General features: G+C 37.3%; 1 protein-coding gene across 3 annotated transcripts in view; it reads right to left on the reverse strand.

Moving 5' to 3' along the window:
* Positions 1–2,653: 2,653 nt before the first annotated feature.
* The window catches only part of RIC1 (RIC1 homolog, RAB6A GEF complex partner 1), a 47,497-nt gene continuing 31,358 nt past the window's right edge, over positions 2,654–18,792 (reverse strand). For 2 of the 3 annotated variants that reach the window (XM_054284793.1, XM_054284785.1), the window contains exons 12-26: positions 18,505–18,708; positions 17,035–17,073; positions 16,672–16,782; positions 15,990–16,079; positions 15,198–15,358; positions 14,060–14,198; positions 12,867–12,983; positions 11,376–12,104; positions 10,893–11,051; positions 10,649–10,782; positions 9,385–9,671; positions 8,396–8,590; positions 6,434–6,611; positions 6,116–6,304; positions 2,654–5,809 (exon numbers count right to left, since the gene is read on the reverse strand). In XM_054284793.1, coding sequence (XP_054140768.1) covers positions 5,524–5,809; positions 6,116–6,304; positions 6,434–6,611; positions 8,396–8,590; positions 9,385–9,671; positions 10,649–10,782; positions 10,893–11,051; positions 11,376–12,104; positions 12,867–12,983; positions 14,060–14,198; positions 15,198–15,358; positions 15,990–16,079; positions 16,672–16,782; positions 17,035–17,073; positions 18,505–18,708 — 3,018 coding nt within the window. In that variant the 3' untranslated portion in view covers positions 2,654–5,523. Of the gene's footprint in view, positions 5,810–6,115; positions 6,305–6,433; positions 6,650–8,395; positions 8,591–9,384; positions 9,672–10,648; positions 10,783–10,892; positions 11,052–11,375; positions 12,105–12,866; positions 12,984–14,059; positions 14,199–15,197; positions 15,359–15,989; positions 16,080–16,671; positions 16,783–17,034; positions 17,074–18,504; positions 18,709–18,792 lie in introns of those variants that run through there. The other variant, XM_054284802.1, reaches the window with a different exon arrangement.

Below are 18,792 nucleotides of genomic sequence, written 5' to 3' on the forward strand. Positions count from 1 at the left end.
TCTGCCTCCCTATTCAACTACAAGCAGATGAGTCTTCTGCTACTGTGGGTTACTATTTCTCCTAAAAAAAGCTATGTGTGATTTACTCTCTGAAATGTATTAAATGCAAGCAGCTAGTAACTTTAAGGATACAAGGGCATAGAGTAGAAACATTATTTATTCTTAATAGAGGCAGTAAACAGTTGGTTAAAATTACCTTATGCTCTTTGGAAACAATTTATATCCACAGCATTTTCTCAATTGCTTTCTTCTGGTTTTCCCCTCATTTTGATGGCATTGAGAATCTACTGTGTTTTCTATTAAAATATGTATTTCTGAAGCTGAGTACTAAGCACTTTATCAATTTTAGCAAAGGAGGCCCCTACATGTTGTTGTTATGTAATCTAGTGCATCCTTACAGTGTGTCACCATACCTTCAAGATTATCTTTCAAGTAGAAGCATGCAATTGAAGAAAGAAGTGTTGGGATAGGTGCAATGAACAGGAAAATTTCATACAGAATCATACACAAACTGTTGAGCTGACTGGGGCTGTTCTGTGCTAGTAAGGCCTGTCTTTGATGTCTGTCAGTCTGTGTTGGATTGCAGTTCTCCTGGAGAAACAATAATCAAATAGACAAGATCTAACAAGTCTGTACAGAGGTAGTTGTAGCAGGTGGGATGCAGCTGAAGAACAGTTTGTCTACATGGCAAAGCTGTTCCATACTTTTCTCCCTTGAGGGCTAAACATAATCTGACTTTCGATAATTGTCCGGAAGGGACCTGCAGGATGACCCATTTTAGAACTTGGTATGTGGTCTTGGTGGAGAATGGTAGGAAGACATGCAAGATCAGTAAACCTGCGTTCTGTGGTTAGTGTTAATTTATGTAACTGGCTTCCATTTTAAACACAGAACATTCATTCTCAACCTTCATGTAAATCCCTTTCAGTCTCGGGGAAATAAATTGATCCTAGAAATTAGCCAGGCTTTCCTGTTCACTGTGAAAGAGTTTCTGTTGGGCTGCAACTCTTCATGGTTCTGTCAAAGCTGTGGGTGCAGCTTAAGAACATGCTAAGCATTAAAGCAGAGTCTTGAGCAGGAAGTATAAGCCTGTTTAGGGAGATCTGTATTTCAAGCAGGGTGTCAAGCATCAGTGTTCCTCAGCAAACATGTTTTTAAAAAAATTCAGTTGCAGAAAGATGAAATAATCAGCCTTAAAACTAGCAGTGATTCATGTAAAAAGGAATAGTTCTTTCGATCTGTTCTGAGAATGGAACAAATAGAAGCTTCAAAGCCAATAAGTGCACAGGTGAATTTAAGTAACCATCTTAGAAGGCTGCCCATGCAGAGTTTATTTGGAGATGGTTTTTTCAAGGGAGAAGGCGGTGGTTTGTTCTGTTTGGGTGGTTTTGTTTTGTTTCGAGGTTTTTGTTTTGCATTGTTTGGTGAAGTTTTTTTTGTTTTATTCTTTTGTATTTGTTGGGGGTTTTTTTGGGGTTTGGATTTTTTTGGATAAAAAAGGAAAGAGTAGTTAGGTGCTTTGTGTCTGCTATGTAATAACTTTAGGCTCCAGCTTTGGACTCTTAAAGCCTTCTCTCAGTGCTCTCTGAATAAGTAAGCCCAAAGAATTTCCCATTTCAGGGGCCACATGATAAACAGAACACTCAACAAGTTTGTATCTCTGTTTTCTCTGCTTAAACACTGGGATGACTTACACCACTCACCCTGTGCTGCCATTCCTGTCCCTGCCTACTAGAGTACTTCAGCAGTGTTCAGCTCTAGGACAGGAGATGAAGCTGAAACAGTAGATTGTGTCAGTTGCCTTTATGTTCCCTCTTACTTGTGGGAAATCCATCCAGCTGAACTCAGCTTACCACCCTCAGCAAGTTACCCATCATCTTTTATAATATCATTATAGCCACACACAACTTCTCCCCTCAGTTTATTATGAAAAGGACCTCCTTTGTACAGCTTCTGGCTAGATTATGAATTCAGGTATTTCTGCTTACTTAACAGCAGGTCTCAAGCCTGTAGCTTAGAGACACCGCGGCTTGAAAACCATTTGAAATGGTTTCTTTGACCTAAAACATGCTGAGGAAAAATTAGCTTACTTGGGTTGACAAAAATGATAGTGAAAAATTACCTTCAGAAATGCAATTTGATTCAAGCAGTTTTGTAGGCATACCTGGTGTGAAAGGATCTAATAGCAAAGAATACAAAGCATTCCTGTTTTTCTGGGAGTTTTGCACAGGATGAGAAACAGATCAAGAAAACTTGATGATGTGCAAATTGTTGTGAAGGAGATCTTACATCAGCCAGTTTTATGTGAGCTGAATACACAAAGTGAAAAGAGTGTCAACATGTTGGAATTTCATAAAAAGATGTTTATCCTCAACTGTTTAAGTGGCCCATTTTTCCTATCTTTAGTTAAATAGTGCACATTTGTGGATGACTAGACCTTTTGTGGAGGGTTAACCCTGGGTAGCTGATGGGTACCTATCAAACAGCTGCCCCTCCCCTCAGCAGTCCAGGAGAAAATGGGATGAGAAAATTCATGGGTTGAGGCAGGGACATTACTCACTGGTACCCACAACAGATGAAACAAAATGGTCTTGGGAAAATTATTTTATTACCAATTAAAATTAAAATATAATAACCAAACACTTTCCCCCAACCTCCCCTTCCTTCCCAGATTCATTCTTCTGCCTTCTCTCTCACAGTGGTGTAGAAGAACTGGGTTAACTCAGTTAAGAGTCAGGTCATGGTCAGTCTGAAAAATTTCCTCTCTGCTTCTTTCCTTTCCTCACTATTGCCCTGCTCCAGCATGGGGTCCACTCCATGGGATACCATCTCTCATAAACTGCTTCAGAGTGGATTCTCCTCTTGCTGGGGTGGTCCTTCAGGAAGAGACTGTTCCAACATGGATCCCTGTGGGCCACAGTTACTGCCAGAAATGTGCTCTTGTGTGGGCTCTTTGGGCTGCAGCTTCCTTCAGGGTTCATCCATCCACCTGCTTAGTGTGGGTGCTCCAAGGCTGCCACTGTGGGTATCTGCTCCAGCATGCTCCACAGTGGGCTGCAGGTGTAGAGCCTCTTCCTCATCATTTAAAGGAATGAGCTGCTGAGCAGTACCACACCAGTAAGAGGCTAATTAGCAAGACTGTTAGTATATAATTTAATGTGTGTATTTACTTGCACTGAGCCACAGGCTGCAGGGAATCTCTGTTCCAGTGCCTGGACTATCTCCGCCTGCTCCTCCATTATGGGCCTGGCTGCCTGCAGGACTCTTCCTCACACATATTCCACAGCATTTTTACTCCTCATTAAATACATTATAGAGAGGAGGCACCAGCTTATGTTTGTTGGAACTGGCTCTGTCTGACACAGCCCTCCCTTGCCACCACACCCTTGCCACCTAAACCCACTACATCTCTCTTCACAGCAGCAGATGGATGTAACTTCAAAGATGCACTAATAAGGCAAAGGCTTGGTTCCTTCATCCTGTAAAAAACAAGCTGCAGGAGTATAAAAAACAATTTCATCAGGTGGTTTCTCTGAGAGCTTTGTCTCTCTCAGATGGCCTACCTGAATGGCTTGCAGTCAGAAATAGTTCTTTTTCACAGGAGTAACTTCAAGTAAAGTTGAATACATTTGTCTTTTAATTACAAGTATAACAGCAGTGAAATCAAAATACAAAATCAGCATGTAAGATTTGCATAGAGATAATTACTACTAAAGAAGTACAAACTTCTAAAATTTCACAACTAAAAAGATTTACCTGCTAAACAACAGTAGCACAGTAGTAAGATATGAATATTAAGAATGTTAATATATAAGTTAATGTTTTACTTGCACAGATCCAAAACCTGAACAGCACAACGCTGACCAGGATGGGCTTGGCTACATCATTACCACAGAGCCACAGAAAAATATTAACTTGAAGCACAGTTTTTATTTCTTTTAACATAGATTAAGCAGGTTTCTTTATAATAAAAAAAGCTTTAAGTATTATCCCCTTAAACAATAATGAATTTTGACGTCAGGTCACAACAGGCTTGTAGGTATGATAGACATTATCTGTAACCAGTAGCTACAATGCAGAATAAGCTTCATGCTGGAACTCAGACTGCATTTCTTTCATCTAACTTCAGTCTCAAGTTTAACCCTTAAAATGAAGTTCAAGTTGCATTCATTAATAGCTCCAGCTTTCCATGTAATACTCGCAATTATTGCACTTGTACTGGTTGTATTGGCTTAGAAAAGCCATTCTAAAGCAACAGTTTAATATCTGTACATTTTAAAGCACTTGATCTTATCTACAAAGGAAATAAAGATGATGAAACCACAATTCATTTAAAACTTAATTGTGAATAGTCTTTCAGGGTTTAAATGGATGTGCATTTAGTAACTACACTAGAAAAGCAACAGATGCTGTAACTAACTACAATGACTAGTTTGGTCCATGTCAGTAATCAAATGATGTTATAAAAAATAAACTAGTTTATCGTGTATAAAATGAGCAATGTTGCATTTTGTTCAGATTGCACAGTACAAACAAGCTAATATCTAAATTAATACTGTTACAGGTAGTTATTACATAGGGACAGCAGCTAGAAAAAATAAGTACCTCAAAGCAACAGACTTCTGCAGCCAGGTTTTCATAACATTGTATGAAAGTTAAATATGTCTTAGTTAGAAGTATGCATATTATAAAATGTTTGAAAAATGTTTAAGTATGAGCTGTTAAACTAGTTTTCCATAGTAAGAGTATATGATGATTATTTACATTTTAAAAATCCATTTATCAGAAAAGAATTTACAATTAAATAAATAACCTTCAGCAGTCCCTTAACCCAACTACAAGATCTGTTAAGTGGCAGTAAAAAAACAGGTAAGCCACCTTGTGTCAGTGTTAGGTCAGTAAAGTATGCCTCATCCAGAAAGAAGTGCAACTCTGCTTTAACTTTACTAGTCATCTAGAAACATGCAAACACACATAGGTACCTCCAAATATGGTACAGTCTTGAGTATTTGTACAAGATTATTCACAAAAACATACAATATATTTTACAGTCCTTTAATACAAAATACCGGTATCAAACCAATCTGAACTGCATTGATCAGACATTTATTAGGCAGGCAAGCTGCAAAGAAAACAGTTTTTATATTTAATCCCCTCTTCGCCTTTTAAACTCAAGCAAGATGTAAGTAGTTCATTCGGAACGTGTTGGTGACGTAAAGGTACTGATGAACATTGCCTGAATCTGTCTCCATGTGTGTTCACTCTCCAACACTATTTAAAGTATCAAAATGTAAAGCTGCAGTCTGGCCATTGCATCAAAAAAGAGTCATGCCTCCTTTTGAAATTATCTGATGAAACTGGTGTTTAGTTATCCCCACTAAAAATTTCAAAGATTGAAATATTAAAAAACTAAAACAAACAAACAAAATTAAAAAAAGAGTTCAAATCCAAAACACAGAAGCAGATCTAAGAGCTGGTTTGCTTCTTTTCACACCTGAACAAATGGAAGTTGTTCACCTTCCATTAAGACACAACACAGTCATAACTGCCTTCTTGGAATGAATCCTCATCCTCTGTCTTAGCCTTGTCCTCTTCATGTCTGCTTGCACTGCTGCTTCCAGCATCACTCTGAGGATTAGTGCCATGGCTAGATGAAGTCCTGCTTTCCTCAGCTCTTGGGTTTGCTTGTTCAGGAACCTTAGATGGATTCACTGGCTGAAATGCTTCTGGTTGTACTTGCTCTTCTACTATTTCATTTAGTTTCTGGATCTGTGGTTTGATGATACTTAGAAATGGCTTGTACCCAGGGCTAGGAGGAGAATGGGATGAAACACCACAAATGAATTAAAATTAGTACTTCTGTCATGTGCCTGAAAAGCAGAAATGTTTATAAATAAAGAGAAAAAGGCAACCCTGATCAAACAATAAAAGTTGGAAAGCTGGTTCCTCTGGGTTTGGTTTGGTTTGGTTTGTGTTTTGGGTATTTTTTTCCCAGTTTCATTATAACTCTCTGAAGTGAAGTTTCAGATAAGGCTAAGGTAATAACTTTTGTTACTTTTTAGGTAACAAAATATCTACAGCTCAAATGAAAATGAAAATAGAAAGTAACACTTACCAATCTGTAGAAGCCCACTTGTCAACAGCATCTAGGCCAGTCTTAATATTCTGACAGATTTCTCCATCAATATCAGAGGACTGCATGATACTGAAAACCTGGTTGATAACTGAAGATTCTCTGAGAATAAGGCCTATGACAACACACCAATCCAGACATCCTGCTTCCATGAAGATATGTAGCAAATACCTATGTGGAGAGAAAGGCTGTTTATTTTTCTACTCCCAAGAAAAAAATTGCAGTGTGATTGTGTAGATTGTTTCTTTCTCCAAATGCTGCAAGCCAGCAATTCTCAGTCTCAAAGGTGTCATTACTTACCGGAGCTGCACCTGTGACTTGTGTGGCCCTTTACTTGCCAGCTCTAGAGAGAGCTGCTCAAGCTCTGACTGAGTTAAACTTAGACTGGAGAAGTTTTCATCCACCATGGTCCAGTCTCCATCCACCATGGAACTTGTTTCAGTCAGGTCCGTTGCTGAACCAATGCTGCATTCATCACCTATCAAAAACACTCAGAAACATAAGGGAAAAAAGAAACTACTTACTTTAGTAAGATTCAGAATTTCTGAACTACTTCCTATAAAAATTGACAAAAATTGACAAAATGCTTTACGGTGCATCACAGTTACTTCAGGGATATTGTCCATCCCGCTTCAGCATTCTTCTTGTCACACTGGATGGTAGAACTAATGTTGCAGGAATGCAATAGTTTTTCTATCCAGTAAAAATAATTCAGGAGAATTATTATCAGTAAGGCATCCTAGGTATCTGCGGGCAGTCACCATAAAAGCACCAATACAGCATCTTGCATACTGCAGTCCTAGAATTAAGTCCAGGAAGGGTTACAGTCTGTCTAAAATTCTGCTTATTTAACTTTAAATTTTGCTAAAATGAAGTTTCAATATCAAATTATTTTCTTCACACAAAACCATGAAGATTTCAAATGTTTTGTAATGTAAATATTTACCAGCACAAAATACAAAAATAAGTATTTCCAGTAAAAACATGAAGAGCAGATGCAGTAACAGAATTTTCAGAGGAAAAGTAGCAAAGCTAAAAACATTACAGTGGTGAGTCATGAAGGCACCTACTCTTGAGAACTATTTCCATATTAAAGCATATGCATCTTTTCTTGGAAAAAGTTCAGGAAGTCAAAAGGTTATTTGATTATCTTCTTGCCCATAAATACCAGTGCTGGATTAGTAATTTATGAAATTTTTATTAGAATTGAGCTTGCAATGTTTTGAAGGCTATTAATTTAGTTTCTTTAGAAATAAACTGCTTCAAAACGTGTAGCAAAGTACATTCAACTCAAAGGTCTTCATCCAGCTCAGAAAAAACCCCTACATATACCTGTTTATATAAAGACCAGTAGTGGCAGACAGCAGTAAAGTCAATGCAATGAAAAAAGGTAACTATTTTCTTGCAGTCTCCAGATTTAAAAAACAAGAGAAATACGAGTGAAAATAAAATGAGACCATGCCCAAGCAGACAGAAAACATCTCCAAATGCCCTGAATCTCATAGAAGGCTCTACAGTTGTAAAAATTAAGGGAAAAAACTGCAGCTCACACTATGTACTCAGATCTTTGCCCTGTTGGAGTGGAAATCACATGATTTAGATACTGTTGAAAATGCTCTATGCTCAAGGACAAGAGGAAGTATACAAAATTTTAAAAAGACTACAATGGTCTAACAAACTTTTCCCATATCCTTCTGTGTTCAGAAAAAAGTATATACAAAGTACACTTTCTATTTTAGTAAGCTCATCATACATTGCACCTTTTAATAAGCAATTTACATAAAGCCTTAGGAAAAAATACAACTATGTGGATCTCTAATTTCCTCAACTTCCTCAATAAGTAATATATCTAATATCATTCTTAGGAAACCCAAAAGCACAAAGTTCATGCAATTAGAGCTGTTCCAACACCTGCAAGAGGCTGATTTATGCAAGAGACAAGAAAACAAAAAACCACAATGTAGGACACTCTTCCTATCCAGAGTGAAAAAATACTGAACTTCAAGTTATCACCACAGACAGAAAGTTCAGTAAATATCTATTCCACATTCAACTTCATGTACTTAGAGATGTACAACATGGGCATTACCTTTTTGTTGTAAAAAATTCAGTTCACTTTTCAGTAAGTCCCTTCTTTTTTTTTCCTGAATTTTTCTTATCAGTAGTTGAGAAGGGACAACACAACAGTGACACGCAAATATCAAAATATAACCATAGACTTCACATTGTCCCAATGAGCAGACAGAAGGAAGAGTGACTAACCTTTACTTAGCAAAGGAGAAAGGAATGCATCTTGCATGTGTGGTCCATGGGATGAAACAGTATCAATTTCTCTCTGAGAAGAGCTGATAGTACCAAGCCAGCTACGACTGCGAGGTGTGTTTGAAATCCCTGTGTCCATTTCCATGTTTACAAAGGTGTCTGTAGACTGAGATTTTAGTAGTTGTTCCCCCACAGCTAGAAAATCAAAACACACCATAGAAAAATCATGCAAGTATCCAGAAGGAAATTTAGACAGTTCTCTCCAGGCATTTCAGGAAGCTAAAACTTGCATCTAAGTCAATATTCAGGGGACCAATCAAATTCAAGGGAATGCAGCAAGTTTAGGCATTTCAGGAATTTCTGACCAGCTTTTTATGATAGCACTGGCATAAAAGAAGCATGATGTAATAAAGTGTTAGCATCAACAGAAGTAAATAAGGATGCTGTTACTAAAAAGAGGAAGACTTGGCAGCAATGTCAGCCTTGCCATATGGAGATATGGTAGCAAATGTCAACTTTGCTGTAAGGAGGTAAGGTAGTGAACTGAGAGACCAGTAACATAAAGGAGGCTTCAAAGTTCTTACCATCTAACTTTCAAATATTAGGAACATTACTATTTATTTTTTAAGAAGTTAATCAAAAGCTCATCCAGAGACTACAAAAGAATATTGATTTTAGTAATTTTCTGCAGCAGAATTTACACTGAAGTAATTTCCATGTTGAGTTCAACATCTACAGTGATGTCCAATTCAGTACACCTGAGAAAGCAGGAGATTTCAACAGAAATGGTAGTCACACGAGAGGTACCATCTATGCTAAACATAATCTCTTCAAAAAATACACTCTGTGTGAGAAAGCTGTGCAGGTGGCAAGCCTCAGCCTGTTCTTATCTTGGCTAAACAGGGGCAGAACAGACTGAGATTCACAGATGTAGCATTGCAGGAAGGAAATCTGAGTTTGAAATCTATCAAACTCAGATGCTACTGTACCTGTCTTGTACTTTCCATTCTTGAAAGGTGAATTAATGGATGAAGCTGGTATAACTGGAAATGGCCAGAGGAAATCCTTGTGTAGCTTTTTCAAAGCACACACAAAATCCTCCACACGGGCAGCTCTGGCTCGCTCCTTGCACAACCAGCCGATCAGCTCAAAGCCCAGCTGTGCAGCAAAGCAGCCAAGGTCTTTCAGCTTGATTTCCTCCAGCAGACGCCGAGCATGCCGCCAGAGCATCATGTCAATGTACATGTTCTCAGCACAGTCACTGTCTTTACTCCACCTACACACACAGCACAGAACAGCCTAGTGAACACTGATAAAGCTGAGTCACAAAGGCCACAACTGCAGAACATCAAGTCACCAGAGTAGTAGAAGGGGAGCTTTCTATAATACAGCAGAAGCAGTTTCCCTAGTTCCTTGCTGTTTATATTCTCTAAAAGATCCCACTGCCTCAACAGGTAGGTGAAATAAAGGATTTAACTTACAACAGCAGCAGTTTTTATAGAACATTAAACTATTAACAATGCAGAAAAAGTAAAGTAGGAGATAAAAGGCAGATGACATTGCAAAGTTTAGAGAAATAGTCAAGTATTGGCCCACAGTCCTTCCTATCCAAACCTTTAGGACAGTACTCTCTATTAAAAATTCCTAAATTCAGAATTTATACTAGGATGGTTTTAGAAATCAGGATGGGGAAAAATGCCAAAGCAAAGACAATAATTTCAATTCAATCCTACTTTTGAACTGTAATACCTATCAATATCAAGTCGGTATACAACAGCTTTAGAGGGGTTCACCCCAAGGCATAAAAGGTTCTATTTGTAGCTTGGAAACACAGTGCCAGATCAAGATGTGCATGGTAGCAGAGCAGTACACTGTGATGCTGTGAACTGTGAGCAGTTCAAAATGTATTTTTCAGAAAAACAGGTCCTTTAAATATGAGGCACGTGATCTCACTAGTCACTTAAATTACTACACATGCAATATGTACCACATCCAGTGGTTTCAGAGTCTTTGGGTCAGCAATATCCATATACCTGTGCATACATATAAACATAAATACATGTATTTACATGTGTGAGAATATATTTTCCCAAGAATGTTAGGAGACACAAATGGTACAAAAGTTGTGAAATTATAAATGCAAAAAATGTAGAAGGAGATTAGGATATATCCATCAAATAATTTTTTTCTATAACTTAAATTAGTAAGAAGTTAGTCCTCTACCTAATAAAGTGGGCAATGAGAAGACATTACCTTTTCCCAGATGGGCCAGAGGGCATACTCAGTGTTTTTGTCAGATTAAATTTGCTATGGAGATTCTCCGCTGATTGGGATAAACTAATGCTGCGATGCCTGAAGAATTCAAAACCACTACTTGAACTAGGTTCCTAAAAGCAAGAAAACCAAAACATACACTGAAAGGACCAAACATGATATGTAATATGAAGATTAATCATACAAGACTTGATGCACAGTATTTACTTTTCTCATCACAAACCTGAGTTGTTGGTGTAGCTGGGGGTGTTTCTGTTTCTCCAGAGCCAATGGCTTTAAGAAATCTAATCATATGACGACAGAGATCCCACTTTCCCTGCTCTAAGGCAGTATTAAACAGGAGAGTAGCGTGTTGTCTGCTAACTGCTGGAACTTCCATATTCTGCAAGCAACAAAGCATAATTAAGTGATTTACTTTTACTATAGAAGATCTGAAGTTCTAATAAGTCAAGTCACACTACTTCACATTCGAGTATACCAAAGATTATAAACAATAAATTTCATGCTATAATTTTCCCATTTAAAACAGTAAACTAACTACTTACACTGCATGATCTTACCACCCTTCATAACTGGACATAATATCAACAGGAAACTGTTACATTAAAGATCTATTGAACATGCATAACTTTGATATGACATTATTTTTAAAATACTGCAATATTAGTAAATATCAGTACTCTTGCAATATATCTGGTGCTGTTACCTGTAGGATAATAAGGTAAGAGGCAGCTGTGTCCAAGTCCTGGGCCATTAAGCACTCTTCAAATAAGTCCTTCGGGTTTCCAACAGCAGCAAAAAGGTAATTCCACAGGGCATATTCTGTCTTCCTAGCACAATGAACAACTGTCTGCAGGAAGAGGGGGAATTCTGTAATGAACTTCGCCACAGTGGGAAGGAGAGGGTCGGGAATAGGTTCCCGCGAGGTAGCTTCTTCTTCCAGCACTTCATGAAGCATCAGTTCTAGTACATGAGGGAAGTATGGTAATGTGGCACAGGAGTGGGCCAAAAGCAAGGCTTGTTCACCGAGGTTCCTAACCAAGAGCTGGCGTAAAATGTGATGGAGGTAGATCTGAGAGGTTCTCTCAACAATGGAGAACGGAAAGAGAACCTCTAAGTGTTCTCTAGCACTGGTTTGAGTGTATAAACAGTCATAGAGCACAGTGTCATTAACAGCACCAAGAACCAAGGCATCTTCAAACAAAACAGCCAATGGGTATATGTTGATGTGGAAAGGCAGCATGATCCGTCTTGACAGAAAGGAATGCGGTTTTCGATGATCTCTGGGAAACAGGGGAAGCCAGACTTTCATACCTGCCCCACCACAGCTGAGCCACAGAGCCTCCAGTAAGTGGCGTTTCTGTTTATTAATCCTGCAAGTAGTCCATACATTTTCAACAGACTGGGCTAGGACAACTGGAGCACAAAAAGGCAGCTATTTAAAATGAAAAAAAAAAAAGTATCCATTACTCCTTTTATTTTTACCCTATTCACAAGAACTCTATTTTTCAGCTAAGTACTATCTTCAAACATGTTATTCTTCTAACAAAGAAGAAACAAATTTGCTTTTCTCTGATCTGCACACTAGCATGTGACAAAACACCACTTAATACCTATATTAACTCAAGACACTTTTTTTTTTAACCTCCTTAATACTTAGTCAGGAAGCAGAGAGATAAGAATATAGGTGAAAAGTAAAAACCTGTTCTCTGCTTCTTCAGGTAGCCCCCAAGTCCAACCTAGAATTGACAAATCTATCTGAATTTTCCAAATTTCACTCTCCCAATGTGCTTGTTTCACATAGAATTGGTTTTCATCAGCTCAGAAGAATTGAGAGTTCAGTAATTGATTTCTATTGTTGTTATTGCCAAGAACTCTGTAAATATACTCTGCAAAAAATGGTAACGTTCCATAAGCATACAAAACAGTTCTGAACAGACTAGAGATTTTCTGTTATTGGTGCATATGAAATTTTGGGCAGTATCTTTACTCTTAAAACTTGTCTATTTCTTTTCAATATAACTAGTGAACACAAGCAAATGCTAATATACTTCCAGCCCACAATTTCGTCAGTAAGCATAAATACTGCCTTGCTTATAGTCTTATTCTCTTTATGTCTGGACCACTCTCTTGCACAGCTTCTTCCATCACTGCCATCTTTGAAGCCATACACAATACTCCACATATATGTACTCACATGCTTTCTTTGATTAGGATTGTTATCTTTATCTCGTATCTGGGGTCCAGATCGATCCCTTTGCAACATGATAAGTTGTCCTGCTAAGTTAAGCATAATACTTTCAGCTTCACAAGCCTAAGGACAGAAAGAATATTATGCAAATTATTTAAGCTTTTTGAATTATAATTTTACTCATAACCACATTAAAAACCCAGAAAAAATGTAAATTAAATGTCCCACTTTACAGAGATGACTAACAGCTGAATTCAATATAGAAGGACTCAGAAAAATCAAGAACAAGTTCTTGTGCAAAGGAGTAAATACTGGAAGGTTTCTTATTCACCAAACTCATTCCATGTGTTTAATATGGACTTTTTCCAACCATGTGTCTTAAAATGGGCAATCCACCAGCATTCTAAGAAAAATAAAACTCTGTATTCTTATCAGTATCATCACAGTATGATTGCCAGTATCTGACTGCAAAGACTACACTGGTACACAACCCAAGAGCTGAGCCAAAAAGAGCTGAGCCACACTTGTACAGCATCTTGAACTTTTATTTAGCTGCAGTTAGAGAAAAATTGTTTTAGTAAGGTGTGTCGAGAAAGCAAAGTATTCTGCTCAGTTAAGTCTACTCTGTTTTTATTTACAACAAAAATCCAAGTTCTCTTTGCATGTAGAAATTCTTTCAGTGCCCTGACAAAATTATGATGTTAAGACAGGGACCTTCACATCTTAAGTTATTGTTTGGCTGTTGCAGAATTGACAAAGAGTGCCTCATAGAGACATATGAGGCACAGAATGCCATCTTTTCATTTTTTCTATTTATTCTTTGAGTAATGGACATGTTGTTGCAAGAAAGGTAATTCCTGATGCCATGGATTGCTCTGGTTTTTGACTGTTAATACATGATAGAGCAACATACCCTTGATAGAGTTAAATTTAATTTGTTCACCAAGACTTGGTCTCAAACTTTGCAAGTTAAGAAGAGAGGGTATGAAATAAAATCTAAACTCTTATGTCTCTATCCACCCCCTTACCCCCAATTCCCACATAGCATGTCTACATAGTGAACTTCAGAAAAAACCACGTTCTGGATTTTACCATATACAAGAGTCATAGATTCATGACTGATTTATCAGCCATGTAACCTTTAAGGAGTAAGCTAACGAATTCAGGCACCAATTCTATCAAATTTCAAGATCTGTTACCTGCTGAGGCATCTTCAAGGTGATGCCAGTCTCTGTTCTCACTGATGTCAACGTAACAGATACTACAAGAAAAGGATGAGGAATGTACCGAGACATGGATACTTCTTGAAGAATTTGGATACTGGCAGTAGGATTAAGACTGAAAGGAAAATGACATTTAGACATTTTACAACAGTACTTAACACGAAATAACTACCTTAAAGTAAACCTAATGAAAATAAGCAACTTACCCTTAGCAAACAATTTACTCTATGGAACAAATGACATTCCTTTAATCAGGAATCAGCAGAAATGCCCACATATCTACTCTATATAAAGTTACCAAACAAACCTAAAATGGGCTACTGATCTCGATACTTTGGGAAATACAGATATGCGTGGATAGAAGACAATATCAGATCCTTCAGAATATGACTCTGTTGACCATTCAATGAGACAGTTTCCAGGTTTGGATTCTGCTGAGAGCTTTTTTAAAAGCATTAAAAATATTTTTCTCTGAAGTTCACCAACAACTTGCTTTTTTCTACCACAAAAAGGTCCTTTCTTGCTAAAAAGAAGATACCATAACTGTAAGAAACATCACCTACATAGGGACTTAAACCCCCAATCTCTGAATCTTCATCTCCTCCTTGGATTCACTAATCTTTATTGTCTGAAAGCACCTGGCATATTTTACATTGCTACTCCTTTTGTACTAAAACAATTCCTCAACACCTCACCAAGACCAAACCTTTTCATCTTTGCAAGCCTACTGCCACCTTCCCTTCAGTAATTAGTGCTTCTAATATCACAAACATGTTTTTATTTTAAAATATTCAAATATGTGGGTGTTTTTTAGTCCCTTTTTGTCCTATTCATATTCAGTTTTCAAGTTCCCACAATTTAGGAACATGTTTGCTCAGACAGCTGGAAATGTGCATACACCAGCCACTACCTACTTCTGCCTTGCACGGGCCTATCAGTATGTGTGCAAATGAAAACACTCATGAACTTGTGCATAAAGATAACATCACTCTGTATTTTAAAAATCTGACTCCACCAGCTATTAAATACCTTTGTATTATTGTAGGAATTTACTCAGACTGAAAGCAGGTCTACAGGTACCTTACTGCAAAAGCATTCAAATAGTGACACTCACCCCTCAGACCTTCTCTCAATACTGTAAAGGCAAATGGAACAATCTGCTCTGAACAATATCACAATGTCCCGGAAGACACTCAGTAGTAATGTGTTTGCCTGCACTTTGGTGATATGGGCAAACGCGTTGTCAAGGTTAGACGTTCGCAGGTAGATTCTCAGCTGCAAGGAAAAGGAGTAGTTTGTAAACATGTTCTGTTTACCAAGAAGGTAATAGTAATTCCACTTCTGGTTATTTTCTTTATTGTGGAATGGCTGTCAAGAATTTCTACCAAGACACACTACTGAGTTTTTATTTCATCAAGTATTTTATCCATTGCATCCATTTTATTATTACAACTGAAGCAGTTAAAGCACAGTATAGCCAAAGCTGAAGTACTGAACAGCAATCATAAGGAAGGAATTTTATTCACCAGTTTTAAAGAGCAAAGAGTAAGAAAATCTCCTCTGCCCATATAGTTTAAAAGCTTGCAAAATTGTCCCAAAACACTGTACACAAGTATCTCAGAACACACTTCATGCTAATATGCAAAAGTGTCACAAAGTTTTCAGAACAACAAGTAGATTCACTGTAGTCAGCAGTAAACAGTTTTTAATAACAACAACAAAAATTTTCTGCAAAGAATTATTTATATATTAACATATAAACTCTGAATGTAACCAAAAGCCACCAAAGTTTATCGTGTATAAACATGTTCACAATATCACAATAAATTTCATGCTTATAATACTATTGTCATACAGATCAGATAATTTAATCATTATATGTTTACTTTGAAGAAAAGTATCTCACCTCTTCCTGGTGATCATTTAAATTATAACATGCAAGAACAATGAAGTCATTCCACCATGCTAAGCCACCTGTTACCATCATAGTTTGCTCCTGAAAAGAAAAAAGCAAGCAGATGACATATAGATATGTATTTTTATACACTTACACACACAGACATGTACATTATATGGGTAATTTCTTAAAGCCATGCATTATCTCTATAAGCTTTATGCATAGTGCCAAGACTATGAATAAGAAGTTTTTAATGTTTAAAATAACCACAGTACTAAAGAGTAGTATGTGAAGGACAAACCTCATCCTACAAAATATAGTTCCATAGTTCTTCATGCTACTGGCATCCCTGGACTCTCTCAAATGTGTTTCTAGCCTGAATTTATAAGCTTTACATCCAAATCTACATCACATGAACTCTCAGATAAAACAAATGGAATTAAGTGACTGACTATACGCATGCAAAACTGGAACACTCTGCTAATATTCAGACACAAATTAGTGTGGCAAAACCACAAGACCTGTGTTTCAGACACTTTATGAGTAACACATGTATAACCAGCAAACCTAATCCCAAATGTGTCTACAAGCTGTTCCCTTGAAAATGATACTCTTTAATTTTCTCCAGGTCTCACATCCCAACAAATAAAATCTTCCCTGTGCACCAGAATAAAATTCCATAACCTCTCACCTGGGTAATGTTTCCAAACAGCTTCCATTTTTTGGTGAGTAAAGAATAATGTGCAAAACCAAACTTGCCAACAACAGCTACATTCTGTCCAAGCTTGTCAATAGCTGAAAACTGTAAAAAAGAAATAAAAGCCACCAGAACCTCAGATGGGAACTTATTTAAACTATATATCCTATCCAAATATGCACAAGGCAACAACATCAGACTCAAAATGTGTAAAGTATCTTCATGTTTCATACTTTACTAACACAGTTTTCTCTCTGTAATGTAAACTAATGATTTCATTTTCAGAGTTCAGTCAATCCTAAGGATAACCCTCCAATATCTTCAAATACGCATGAAGATATTCTTAAAATAACTCACCCTTATAGGCCAGTTGCTCTCTAGATATGTACTATGAATCTAAAAAATGAAAGAGAGAAAATGAAAACCACATGAGTATACCAACTACCATTAAAGTATCAATTAATTGCCACATCCTACAGGAATTTGGACAATGTCAGTGGTTTCTTTTCAAAACACTATCATAAAGGTATTTAATGTTGGAAATCTGTTTTCAAATAAAATTACTGCCCACACACCAAAAGTTACTGATGCCTAAATGTTACCCTGTTTTGAATACACAAAACATCGAAATGTACTGACAACATATACCAATGAATACTACATTACAAATCAATAGTCACGATTTGCTCATCTCTCCTCCCAGCTACTTCCCTCTCTAAGAGAATTTTTCAAGGAACATAAAGATTTTGATAAATACAGTCTTCAGACACGACTTTCAGTGTAGGGATGAAATTTCTAATCCTGTCACAAATACACACCAGCATATCCAAAAGCCTTCCTATGAGAGAACCTTACTGGAATATGTCAGATCAAATCTCAATCTGGTATTCTTCACCTCACATGGGATGATACAAAATCAGCCTAGAACTCCATTCTCCGATCTGACACAAGGCAGGCAGGTACTCTTGAGACCTAGGCACTGTCCTTTTTCAAGGATATGCTGCTCTGCACAGTAATTCTAATTGTTTCAGCTTTACTTTTACCAGAGAACAAAGATATCTCCTTCCTACACCCCAGTTTTAGAAGACAGAAGAGCTACTTGGCCAGCTAAAGTGGAAATCCAACAGTATCTAGAACCTGCCTGATATGCATAGAATCAAATACTTTTTAATACTACTGATTCATGTGCTATGTGAATAACAAAATACTGGGGATCTTTCAGAAATCTTGTTTTAAAAGTGTCACCAATTCAACCATCAAAGAATACACATCAGAATCACAGATTAAAATTTATCTTTTTATTTATATTACAGGAAAAATAGAAGTCCCATTACTACCCTGGAAACAACTTCTTCTTTGAAAGCCTGATATTGTGAAGTTTCAGTTATATGCTTAAATAGATGCCATTTTTTATGTTTGAAAATATAGATAGAGTCGGAAGACTATATACATCAGCTGAATATGGTTTAAAGCATTTTGCATAAATAACAAAACAAACACCTAAATTATTTCTTGCATGTTGCACTTATTCTCTCTTTCAAAGCCCAGGAAACTAATTAACTACTCCTTCCCAAAGTCATAAAAGCTTTAAGACTATTTATTGGCTAGGAGGCAAACCATACCCACAAGGCTGATAGGATCAACGCTGCTCTACCTTTTGTCAATGAGAAAAAGCTGTACCATGGCAAACCCCCGGAGACAATAAAAAGGCAATGATCTCATACCAGAGGAAAAAGGTCTGGCAGAGAGTGAGGAGATCAGCTGCATATTCTATTCCTACAAATTCTTGCAAGCACAAAGCACATATGGGCAACCAGGATCAATTACCTGCACAACATGCCAATGCCGGTGTCCTAGTAAAGTGCTTAAACCCTGAGAATCTAAACTGCCATCTGAAAAAGGGCCTCTTTCCCTGGTGTGGTTATGTTCAGAGTGTGCCAAAGTATTTCTGGGACTCTGAGTCTGTGCTGCATCTCCACAGTTCAAATATAAGCGATCTTCTCCTTGAAGGAGGACTTGCTCCTGGTTACTCTATATTAAAACCAAACAAAAACAAAACAAAAGAAAAAAAAGCAACTTTGAACTCCACATACAGAAGACAAAGGAAAAACACAT

The sequence above is a fragment of the Melozone crissalis genome, unplaced genomic scaffold (assembly GCF_028551555.1).
Source record: "Melozone crissalis strain CALT ecotype California unplaced genomic scaffold, PUWL_Pcris_2 ptg000005l_1, whole genome shotgun sequence".
Classification (NCBI taxonomy): Eukaryota; Metazoa; Chordata; class Aves; order Passeriformes; family Passerellidae; genus Melozone; species Melozone crissalis.